Genomic DNA, 12,461 nt, shown 5'->3' with positions numbered 1-12,461 from the left:
ATTAATCCTTTTAAAAGAATCCCTGTATGGCAAAAGTATTTCACTAACAAGAATTACTCTTTATGCCTTTCTTTTCATGCATTGTATAGAAATATCACATTTTAATATGGAGAAAATAATTGTCAACACACAATAATTACATATAATTTCATATGATCTGATATGTGCAGTTTAGTGTTTTATTAAACAAATACAGTAGCTAACCAAAATCTGATTGCAGATAATTGGAAATTATATTAAAGTATGTTCCTAGGGTAATTACTGGTCATTTAAAATGATTTATTCCCTAAAACATAATGCAGAAAATGATCTTCCTGTGAAATAAGAAATACAATAGAAATAAAGTTAAGGGACATGTTTATTTCAGAGCTTTCTGCAAGCAAAATTGCTTTGATACAAAATGAGTTCAATGATACAGTGCTACCATCCACTCAAGCAAAAGAAAACCTCACATTTACATGAATGCACTTTATATTGATATTCTTACAGAATAATAGTTCAAATATCCAGAATGTGTCTGGCCTCACTGAAAGCAATGGCACAGAAATGCTGCAAAGTATTGGAGTATCATATTACTGGCAAGTGCTTAATTAACTCTGTGAGTTCTCTGAGAGAGCTGTATAAATAAGGGTATTGTGAATGTGTTCTTGTATTCCTTAGTACTTCTGACATACATCCTTTAGTGTTTGTTTAGTTAGATCAAAATGTGTAATTGTGTCTTTTGGCTTTTTCTTTTTTTCTTTTTTAAAGAAAAATCATGAGGTATCCGTTACTGTTGACTAATGACATAGTGATAGACCTATTTTTTTCAGGTTGCAGAGACTTACTGTACATTCAGTACACTGTACATTCTGTAATTATTTTTAGTGTACTTTCTACACATTACTGTGTACAATTGTTAGTTTACATTAAAACTCTCCCCCCTTCTCATAGGATATGGCATAAACAAAAAACAAATCTGACAAAAATTATACACATAAAATAAGAAGACAAATACACAAATAAGGCCATCTGCAGAATTAAAAATCCACCTCTTGCGATATTTCACAATAATTTCTACATAATATTTTACATCTTACAAACTTAAATACTTAATGCAAAAGGAAAAGACCTTTATGGAGCCAATCATATTATCTCTTCAAGGACTTGTCCAATTTGCTGGCTAGTGGCCTTCTTTGGGGAGTTGGAATTTTAGAAGGCTTGGCTGATCCTGGCCGAGAACCTGCTCGGGGTGTCGGTCTGCTTGTAGCAGGAACAGTCTCTGACATATCTGAGCATACAGACTGGATTTCTGAAATGTCAAAGTCAGATGCATCACTGCCTCGGCGGCTACTTGACCTGCTGCCAGCCTTGCTTCCTGCTCGGCTTCCAGGTCTACTTGGAGTTCTTCTGGTTTCTGGAAAAAGAAAAGTACTACAGGTAAGGATGGAAAGAGCGTGCGTATCTTTGGCAGTTCCAGAAGTTAGTGCACAAACTAAACTTTGGACCTCTGCCAGGCAAACTAGATGATATCAGAGTTCCCCTTGATATTAAACAACAGCATAAAACAATGCTGTTATCTCCCACTAAGAGAAGGAAATGAGAGATCAAATGCTGAGACACAGGTAATTCAGTCACTAGCCCATCTCATAAAAACGTATTATCGTGGCAACTTTCCTCGATCTATTAGACATGCAGTGTATGTTTACTAAACAGCCCTTTCTCTACCATTTTCTCAGCCAGGAATCAAGAATTCAACATACCGTTTCTGAATATATCTTTGATACTGATGAAAATGTGCTCTATTTTTAAATGTGTAAATGTGTACTTGATTTTTTAAATCAAAATCATATAGTTGAAAGCCACACGAAGGGAGGGAAAACACTGCCCAATCAAAGGAATGAGTAAATGAGCTCTCTACGAGCCTGCTAAAGTGAAAGCCTGTCCAAACAACGTGCCATGAAGAAAAAACAACACAAGAATCTTAGACAGAAAAACATTAATGTGGCTTTTCTCTAATTGTTTATTGAATCTTTCTGATCCTGACAAACCTTGTTCTCTGCATATACAAAGAATGTCAAGTTGAAACTGAAATCTTAGGTGGTTCGTTTTTTTCTAATCAGTAATAACATGAAAGATGCATGCTATTTGAACAGGATTTTTCAGTACCACTCAACATGCAGTACTCTGCAGAGCTTAAGACTAGAGGGAAAGCCAGTAATTCTATCTTCTGTTCTAACCATCTAACCCCTTTCCCTTGTGCAGAGCTGTTCTGAGGCCCCCAGAAGAGCACAGCTTCACTACTTCCTGGTTTTATATACAGTTTTAAAACTCTTGATGGGATATTCTATTAATAAGGTCATCTACAGATGCTACCTACAGTTCTTCTTTCAGAAGAAACAAAGTTACGGTAAAATGGCCACTTACCCTCCATCACATTTGAGCATAATTTGGATACTGTCAAGACTTAACACTTTGTTTTTAAGTAAATGCTTCTTTCTTAGTTCCTTAGGGGGATACACTGGACATACCATGGTCAAGAAGTTTGCTGTTCACTACGTGGTACAACCAGGGTCAATGTACCTGCTGTACAGCGCTGTGAACTGTGTGAATGGAGGAGCATTATTCTTATTATATGCACCATCAGCAATACTAATGTGGTGACAGCACAACTACAACCCCTTCAACTCTTCTAACACATCTTCCTCCCACCCTAACGTGCCCCATAGTATTTTGTGGGAAAAGCATAGCTTTAGCAATCAGTAGATCAAGCTCTTAAGACACTCACCTGCAAACTGAGCTCTGACTCTGGTAGCTGCTTTTGACAGTATGCCGCTGTCTTCTCCAGAGTGGAAACTCTTCCCTGATAGATACCCTGGCAGTCTGAGTTTACTTCCTTGAATTGGTGTTCCCTATGAAAAAAAGGTATGGTTGTTTCAATTGCCACTACTGAAGATAAAGTCTAGTATTAAGCAGCAGATAGCTTGGCATACGATCATCTTAACATTAACTGTGAATCTAAAATACTGGTGTGTCACTGAAGGAAATTTTTGTGATGTGAGCAGTTTTGAACATTGCTTTAGCAGTTAGTATTTGAAGTAGTCCAAATGTCCAAAAAACAAACACCCAACAGTCTGCTTGGCATTAATATTTTAGCATTCTTTATGTATGTAACAATTCATATATAAGAAGAGAAAGGCTGCCAACTTCTAATTAGTCAAACATAAGATTACTTGATGGTACATGACTTAACCTAAAAGAGACAAGTGGCTAAGGTTTTTGTGTACAAAAACTGATTCATGTATCATTCTGACTGCAGTTATAGATGATGAATACCTTTATTTCAATTTTGTAATTACCAAACAACAAGATTTCAAACCCTTTTGCAGCAAAGAAAAAAAATTCAGAAAGTTCTTGCTGTCAGTACATTCTCAGAAATGTCTCTGCTTGCTTTGCTTGCTTCTTTTCTGGTTTTTGGAATGAGACCCTGATTTGCTGTTAGTCCTATTAGTCTTTCAAAGTCATGAGAATTAAATCCTCAAATCTAAAATTTCCTTCCAAAGAAGTGGAAAACTACAGTAATTGTATTAATTAAATCAACATAAAAATACTAAGGAACTATCAAAAAAAAATGCAATGATGAATTCAGCACTTTTGGTGGCCTAGACCTGAGCATCCTGTGTTTTGTGTCTTTGATCCCCATACAGTCTAGGGTAGAATTAGGTACCTAAAAATGAAGATTCAGCACTGTGCACTGGGAGCCGCCTAGAGCTAAGAACAGGGAGGAGGCCCAACAGAGGACCTGCTTGGCAGATGCTTTTGGCCCTTTGCCAGTAGGGCCAGTTCTGGCACATCTGGAAAAAAAAGCATACAGAGCAGACAGGCTCTTTCTGACAGGGATGGTCACAATACTGAACTCTCTTTCAAAGCCAAGTATAAAGGCTTCACAACCTACGAGTGTCCAGGTGGCCATACCTTGGAAATCTCTGCTACACAGAGATTACTTGGGAACATAGCGAGAAAGGCAACTCTCTTCATTACCCAGTAAACGCTGTTGCACTTTGTAGAAGAGACTGGCACAGAGTCACTAGGCCAAGAAGAAAAAGAGATAGAGCTTGTTCTTCAGTTTGGCCCTAAAACCAGTCTACACTGCCATACATAACCACTCTTAGGGATAGAAAATACTTCTGAATGTATCAGAAATCCACTGAAGCTGACCCAACCCCACTTGCTCCATTTATAATCTTAAACCATGGATTTTTGTATGATAGAAGCTCACTGAAACTATACACAGTAGTGAGAACAGGTGAAAAATAGTGTCCATATCTGAAATCAGTGCCAACCATTTTCAGTTCAGTGTAACTTAATAAAGATGAGACAGCTTTCAATGCCTGTAAACCGTGCACATTCCTCATGAATCTTTAAGGTACCATCAATTAACCTTGTAATTTAGTTACCATCTAAGAGATCAAAGAAAGTAAGAGTATATTAAAAACTGACAATTGATTCAACTTTGTGGTGTGGTAATCATTTCAAGCAATAGTCCAGTGTGCTGGATATACAGATGCCTGCAGTGCACACAAATAACACACCCACTCACACAGAAAGGAGGAGTGAAAAGTTTGTTATGCATCTTAAAGCCACGGAGAGGTTATGTAAACTTAGCACTGGAAGGTGTCAAATGAATAGCAATACAAGTCAAAGTGTAGATTTGAAGGACAGATGCAACAGAGGTGATGGCAGAGCAAGCTTTCCTGCACTAAGCTATCTATCTAACCCAGGGCAAGGATAACTTTGACAACTGAAAAGTCAATTTGCAGTCTGACCAAGCTGCAATCTTTTCACTGACTGTAACGACATTAGAGAAGACGCTTTGGCTCCAAGCCAATTCAAATTTTGGTCATTCAGTTTGATTGCCAGTACAATCCTATTTGCTATGCTAGCAATTTCTCTGTAACTGATTGGCTGGAAATAAGACCAAAGCTCATTTCCTGTAAGTCATCAAATAGCTATCTTATTAGAGCAACAATTGGTCATTATCCCCCTAAACTAAGCTGTCAAGTGCTGGAAAGATTTATCTACTACAGTCAGTCTTTTGTGCCATCTTGCTCACAGTGACTAGGTATTTCTTCTTTTAGTGATTTTTATATTGGAGATCATAATTTTTTAATCTCATTCCTGTAGTTCATGAATATTATGGTACATTGTCTTTTCTTAAAATTCTCCTTCAAGTTGATAATCTGTGAAGTATATGAAATGTTATATAAAGAAAAGGATTTTTTATAGGTACTCATACAGTTCATTACATACTCTTAAGTACAACTCTCTGATTTATTATTAATCATTTGTACTTTAAACATGAATTCACTGAGGCTGAGTTTTCCTAAAATTCAAAAAACAGAACAAACAGAACATCAAAGAAAGACTGAGGAAAAAAAAAATGAAAGGAAAGAAAGAATTTCACAAAGGCCTAAAATAAAGACAATGTACTAATATGCAAGGGATTCTGAAGCTCTGAAGCACTGAAACTCTAGTGACTGTTAGTGAAGTGACAGTTTTAGTGAAGTAAGGTCATTAGACTAGGATCTCTGTCCTTACTGTACCTCTGCAGATGACCCTTGATAGTCTGAAGATTCTGGTGGCTTAGAAGGAGTTGACGTTTTGCTGTTTGTCAACCATGGCTTACCATAGTTGCGTGTTAAATGATGGGGTGTCTGTATGAAACAATGGTAAATCAAAATATGAAGGACAGTAGATGGGAAACAATGTCATGGAGAATACCCATGCTACAGGAAGATCAAATCTCATAATAGAAATAAAAACTAAGCAGAAAGAGTTGATGACAAATGTTCTGAGAAGTGGTGATGGCAGAGCTTATTTCTTAAATTAAAAGGAAAGGTTCTTTGCTCTTTCAGAGCATATTCCCTAATTGCCAGTTAGCTCTTGTAGCACCTTACAATGTAAAGAATTCTTCTATTTCAGTGCTCCAAAAGAATAGCACTAGAGGAAGTACACTGAAAACATTTCTCAGATCCTCTGAGTCAATGACATAAAATTGAGATACTTCCTCCCTACCGGCTAATGAAAGCACCTGTGCTGCTTGAGCCAGAAACTGTCTGCACCCCACTGGTTAACCAGTATAGTTTTGTATGTTTCTCTTTACCTTGGGTGTACTCGTAGCAACCGCTTGTGGGGCTGCTGCCTGGCCAGCCTGACTTGACAACGATGTAGATCTGTTGGGAGAAGCACCCCTTGAAGAGGGTCGTGATCTACGGCCCCTCGGTCGGAAAGCTGCCATGCTCTGACTGGCACCATCTGCCAAAATGAACTTTTCACGCAGCTCCACGTTTGTCCTCCCTTTAGCTGCAGCACATCAAAAAAAGTGTTGATTTAGTCAGATATGAAGATTGTCACAGGGCTGTTTATTGACTTTTGCCATGCCAACTCCAACACATTTTAAGGATAAATAAAATGCATTACTGTGCAATGCATTTATTTTGGACACAGAAGAGTTTATATGCAGAACTTGCTTATTCTAATACTTTATGCCAGCAGGAATGAACCACTGTCAAAGGAAGTCAGCGTGATAATGGAATGCTCAACGTGCTAAATCATTGTTATCAATCAACTATTAATACATAGATACAACCTGATGAACAGTTTTGCTAATTCTACAGCCACTCATAATAAATAATACTTGCTTGGATGTTCCAGAAGAAATTGCTAAGTACGAATTACAGGAAAGCAGCAAATATATTTATTCTAAACTATGAAATGATGTAGTTTGGCAACATGCAATGATGAACATAAATTCAAAACTATAATGAAGTAATTGGTGGCTAAGCACTCACACACAAACACATATGAGAGAATGTTCCAAAAGAATAGATGCAAGACATATTAGCATTTAACTGTGTCAGTTTGAATGACAACTGTTTTTGAAACACTCTTCAAGCGTGTTAAAAGAAATTAGCTCGCAAAGCACCAGCCCATGTAGAAACACATCAAGCTAAATGTGATGGGTGAAGCATATTGTTAAAAATACATATATTCAAAAAGTAGAAGGAAATGAAGAGAAAGGAGAAGAAGAGGAGACAAAGAGAGGGGTTTGCCAACCTATAGTAGGCTGAGTGGTAATTGAAGAGTTTGATTCCGAACGTAACATTTTACTCCCGTGATGATGAACTAGAAAAAATGATACAGGATATGGGTCACATTAAAGAAAATCATTAGCAGGAGAAGAAATCAAGTACAGCAGCTGCATATGCAAGAGACTCAGAGCACGACGCCAAAAGACAGAACTCAGAGCAAAAGCTCTAAGTGCTCTGAGATGAACTCTTAAAGTTCCCCTAAGCAAAAAAGAAAATAGCGCTTCAATAGACTCAGCTGTAGTCCCTGGGATACTTCTGTAACAGACACACTTATCTGCTGACATAAAGAAATAATATAAGCTAAAATTGTTTTATATAACTAGGCTCAGTACATTCTAAGCTGTTTGTCAAAGAGTTCTTTCTTTGAAATGTGAATTATTTTAATACAGGAGGAGCTCTTGGTGGAAATGCAGATTTCCTGCACAAAGTGCTTAAAGAAAAGACTGAACCTGCATCACTGACATCAATGGCTACTTTCAATCACTGCCTTCAACAGGATTATGTATCCTGACTAGGGTTATGTACCTGTGTACAACTTCCAGTGTCTAGTTTAATAGAGATTAGTATTCCTTCAACCCTTTATGTTGACTTATGCACCTGCTGATGCACTTCCCATGAAAAAGGGGTAAGGTACGATAGCAAATATTACAGTGGTACATAAAATACAAGGTCTGTTAAAGAAGAGGGGAGGGAAGAGCCAGTGAATAAAGTTCTGAAGGCCTCTTTATCTGAGCTTAGAATAATAAGGACTACTAATCAATTACTTAGATGGCTATTAATTATTGTAGCTGTCAATGTCAGCCAACATAGGATGCAAAATAACAGTCTTCCTGTCAATAGAGCTGAGAAAAATGTTTAGGATACATCAAAAATAATCAAGTTAAATCTTTAACGAAGCACATTATTTTCATATAAGGCACATTTAATTTTTTACTACCTTGCATTTTTGAGAAATAGAAGTAAAATGCTATAAAGTAAGGATGGGTCTGCAGGCATAAATGTCTGCACAATAGTAGCAGGTACAGAATCAGGTGCTAAATTTCAATTTAGCCTGTGGTCCAGCACCAATAGAGGTTGGACTAATATATGTAATGGTACTATCACATTTATTTAATAGTCTATATATACAGTATGTTGGTAAGCAAAAGGATTTTTAATATTACTGAAAAAAACAGATGACATCACAGGGATTTTTTCCTATGCTGGTTAAGATAATTCCTTTATGATCCTTACAAGAAGTTTTATGGGTGCCTTTTATGCTCATGGGCAAAAGTCTAAGCCTGAGAGGCACGCTTTGGTCAGTCCTTACAGGGTTCTGTGGTAGCTTCTTTTTTCATTTAATATTCTTATCTTTCCATGACAATTGCTACAAATGCAGGCTGTTCACCTGCTCAAGGTCTGTATCTAAGTGTCTGGAATCCCAAAAGCTGAAGCTGTGTCAGACAATGTCACCAGGATAGGGTCTGTAGGACAAGCGATCTTTCAGTCTTCCCCAAGTTGTTTCCCTCTGCTTGAACTCTTCTGTGCTGTTCTCACACTGATACAATATTGATTGTAATTCTACAGAAGCTTTAAGTAAATCAGAGTGAATTTAACACTGCTAGCTAAGTGGATAGAATTACTAGTTACACAATATTAGCTCACTCTGAACAAAAATAGTCATGTACTTTTTGCACTTTTTTTTTTTTAACACCTTCCCCTCAACTCCAAGTTTGACTTGCATCTCTCCTACACCTCCACAACTGGTTGTGTCTTTCTGTCTTCCCTTGTACCTCCAAGAATGGTGTCAGACAGGGCCTACTTCCACATGACAGAGGTAGGCTGCCTTGATAGGAGATCTGCCATGAAGTTGCTCTCTGCTGATAAAACAATGCATTTGATATAACTGCCCTAAAGGGCATGGAGATAGACCACTGCCTACTTCCCTAGAACAAAGTCTTCCAGATCAGAGCATTTTCCACTCATTTCGTACAAGGTCCAGGGCTCTGCAAAGTAGTTCCGGGGAGAATGCCAGTGAAAAGTCAGGGCTACAAAGGCAGAGCATGAGAGCCTGCATGCAGCCTCTGGACAGAGGTTTTTTTTCTCCTTGTTACTCTTTTTGATTTGATTGCCTTATTTTGATTTACGGTGTTAAAACTTTTCTTCTGCTGGGAGGATTTTATTAGACATTTCTGTGTGTTATTTCTGCTAAGTCATACAAGCAGCTTCCATGCTGTAAACTCTGTTTGGGCTAAGTTCAATTTTTAGTCAAACCTCTCTGAAACTGGAGGAACTGCGCAGGAGACACCGCAATTATTCTAGACATATGTCAGTGCAAGTGAACAGGATCTGAACCACAGCATTTAAAGTTTACAAAAACAGAACATTATGGGACATTTAATGGGTTGGTGTTTACAGGACTGGCATTTTATACAATTCAATCTCTAATTTGAGACAAAGAACAATACTACTCTTGACAGAGACTGTATCCAAATAATTATCTCATGTCCATTTTAACAGTCTTGTTACATACCCCTGCAAGGATCATTTTTCACCAAGAACTCGTCAAGTGCCATCCAGCCACCTCCAACACGAACCATGACTGTACTTCTTAGGATACGAACAAGCCGCAGTTGTTGAGAGTCACCAAACTGCAATAAGATAAAACAATATTCTGAGGCTTTCATTCTTAAAAGATAACAGATGCATTTCAGTGCTGATGGGTTAAAAGACTTTTTAGAAGTTTATATTTAATTATTAGTAAATGCTAAAAACTCTGATTTATTTAGGCAGATTATTGAAGCTGTTAAGATATCATATCAAATGCCGTTGCATTATTCCAAAGGAAATGGCAGGATGGTAAGAAAGAATCTCAGGTTTAATTTTGTGCTTGATTCTCAAGTCTCTGATTTTATGAAGGAAGCAAAATTAGTAACACAGTCATTTAATTGATTATGATATACATTAGTGAAAATTAAGACTTATTTGCATTATTTCATTATTAAAATCTTAAGCAAACTCTTCTGCAACCATCTAATTTTTAATGCAGTCAGCTGAAAAGAAGGCAGTATTGCTTTAAATGATCAGTAAGTGGGCTGGCAATTCAATTCATTACAAGAGCATTGCACTGTTCCAACAACTGATTCATTTTGGGGATTGTTTCAGGTATAGTGTTGGTACTGCTCACATATAGCTAGGTCCATGCAGAGAAGGAAACATTAAGAGAGCAATGAGTGATCTTTAGCTCCTGTAGTTGTCCTTTTTTATAAGCTACTTGTCACTTCTCTGTCTACACACTGAGGTTCTTCAGAATTCAAACATGCACAAAAAGCCTGTTTCATACTAACTCTTGGCATGTACTAGCCAATTCTTCCTTTGGGATGATGGCTAGACCAAAGGTATCTTTTGCTCTTCTATACTCCATAACAAAACCTTTATGAAGTATCTCAGTTTAAATCTGGATCAGTGATCCAGAAGAAAAAGTGATCAAAATGTTGACCTCATGATCTCACAAAAGCTAACCAGAAAAATTCAGTACCTTTTAGATGATGCCACTGAAACATTTATTTGATATCATATCATTAGGTCAAGTGCAGTGTACTGACACGCAAGTATGCAGAGCGCTTGTGAAACCAAGTCAAATACGTATCTTTGGAAAAATCTTTGACCCTTGGAGAAGGCTGACCATAGTCCAGCATACCTACTTGCTCCAGTGAGGGGACTGAAATGCTTTAAATGAAAATCACAAAAATGTGCTACCAACTTGTCAAATAAGTTTAGTTGTTTGATACTACTTAAGCCAAGGAGAGAATAAGATTAAAGGAACATTACTTTTAGGAACCAAACAAAAGCAAAGCTTGCCACTTAGCAATAAAAAATTTTGTTATAAATGAGAAAATTTGAATAAGCGTTATCTGTAAAGGCTTTTTTACAATGTGTTCAATATGTGCTTAATAAGGAACCTCTTCACACATGTAAAACAAAGAAACAAAAAATGGCATCCAGATCTATGCAATTTATTTTCATTGGCTTGTTTCAAAAGAGATTTTTTTTCCTAGAAATGCTAAATGATTCTCTTTTCTTTCCTCTTCTTCTCCCACACAATTCCAGCTTAATTCTCCATTTAAACTGTCAGACAATTAGACCAAGGGTGAAACACAGTATCCTTTGGAAACTGTCTAGGCTGTAGTTAATTTAGACAGCTTTTGGAGAATAGCACAGAGGCATCTCTCAAGGCATTTCTCCTAACAGTAACTCAGACCATTTCCCTATTAAAATAGGCTGGATATCAACTTTCCTTGAACAATATTTACTATTGTTTCAAATGATTAAAAATCAGAAGTACAAACATTAGGATAAATATTTAGAGGAAGTCTAGTTTAAATTACAAAAACCTCTGCTCTTGATGACAGCCATGTATCATCACTGTCCTAGAGAAAACTTAGCCAAGCTGCTGTAGTTGCTTTTTGCAGTGTTGCTGTTTTGCACCAGTAAAAGTTAGATGCTACCCAAATTGCAGATCTGTGATCTCAAATAAGAGAATTAACATCACTTTCAAATCAAGGCTTTATATGTGGAAGACACTTTAAAATGTCATTTAGATATATTGAGACACGCAGAAAGATTATGCACTGCACTTTGTGCTTTCTTCTATACTTCAGCAGCCTTTGTCAGTAACTGAGAATGCAACAATTGCATCTGCAGCATCCCTAGATTTGAAATGGTGATTGTTGCTAACAGTAGTATATCCAAAATGGATCTTATATATTGTTGCTTTTAAAAGAACATAAATAAAATACTAATGATATCAGGTACCGTTTGGGCAAGTCATTTCCATTCTTATCAGGAAAGCAAGATTTAGCAGGTTAAAAGTTGTGTATCAGTATATACCACAGGAGTAAGTGAGCAGTGTTGAGCATTTCCTCCCTGTCTCTCTGTAGGGTACCACTGCAACCTGATTCACTGATGACCCAACTGACAAGCAGTAGAGAAACAGTATTTGTAAAAACACAACTACTATACACCACAGATTTGCCATAGTCTTTGGAAACACTTTGGAATAGGAAGCAGTCTAAATTGGAGTACCAAGTTTACTTTTCCTATTTCCAAAATACATATTTAATAATTCACTTTGTTAACATATAATATACTATCAACTAGATTCTGAATCGGACTGCTTAACTGCACAGGGCTTTTTTTCAAAGTGAGTATTTTTTCACCTTGAATTGCAGTAAATGAATAGCATCGTATTGGGATCTGCGTTTAATGTGAGCAGGCTTAATCAGTTAACCTAAAATACATAACATGGTATCTTGAGGTATTCTGCTACAGAACTGAAAATTGATAAAAATT

At 37.0% G+C, this 12,461-nt stretch overlaps 1 protein-coding gene across 25 annotated transcripts in view; it reads right to left on the bottom strand.

Moving 5' to 3' along the window:
• Nucleotides 1–340: 340 nt before the first annotated feature.
• The window catches only part of DST (dystonin), a 299,843-nt gene continuing 287,722 nt past the window's right edge, over nucleotides 341–12,461 (bottom strand). For 12 of the 25 annotated variants that reach the window (XM_062572885.1, XM_062572886.1, XM_062572888.1 and 9 more), the window contains 6 exons: nucleotides 9,643–9,760; nucleotides 7,096–7,164; nucleotides 6,143–6,342; nucleotides 5,583–5,693; nucleotides 2,768–2,891; nucleotides 341–1,396 (listed from right to left, as the gene is read on the bottom strand). In XM_062572885.1, the coding sequence (XP_062428869.1) occupies nucleotides 1,131–1,396; nucleotides 2,768–2,891; nucleotides 5,583–5,693; nucleotides 6,143–6,342; nucleotides 7,096–7,164; nucleotides 9,643–9,760 (888 nt within the window). In that variant the 3' untranslated portion in view covers nucleotides 341–1,130. Of the gene's footprint in view, nucleotides 1,397–2,767; nucleotides 2,892–5,582; nucleotides 5,694–6,142; nucleotides 6,343–7,095; nucleotides 7,165–9,642; nucleotides 9,761–12,461 lie in introns of those variants that run through there. The other 13 variants (XM_062572890.1, XM_062572891.1, XM_062572911.1 and 10 more) reach the window with 3 other exon arrangements.

The sequence above is a fragment of the Rhea pennata genome, chromosome 3 (genome assembly GCF_028389875.1).
Source record: "Rhea pennata isolate bPtePen1 chromosome 3, bPtePen1.pri, whole genome shotgun sequence".
Taxonomy (NCBI): domain Eukaryota; kingdom Metazoa; phylum Chordata; class Aves; order Rheiformes; family Rheidae; genus Rhea; species Rhea pennata.
The sequence above is the reverse complement of the archived record's forward strand: the minus strand, read 5'-3'. Positions and strand labels throughout refer to the sequence as shown.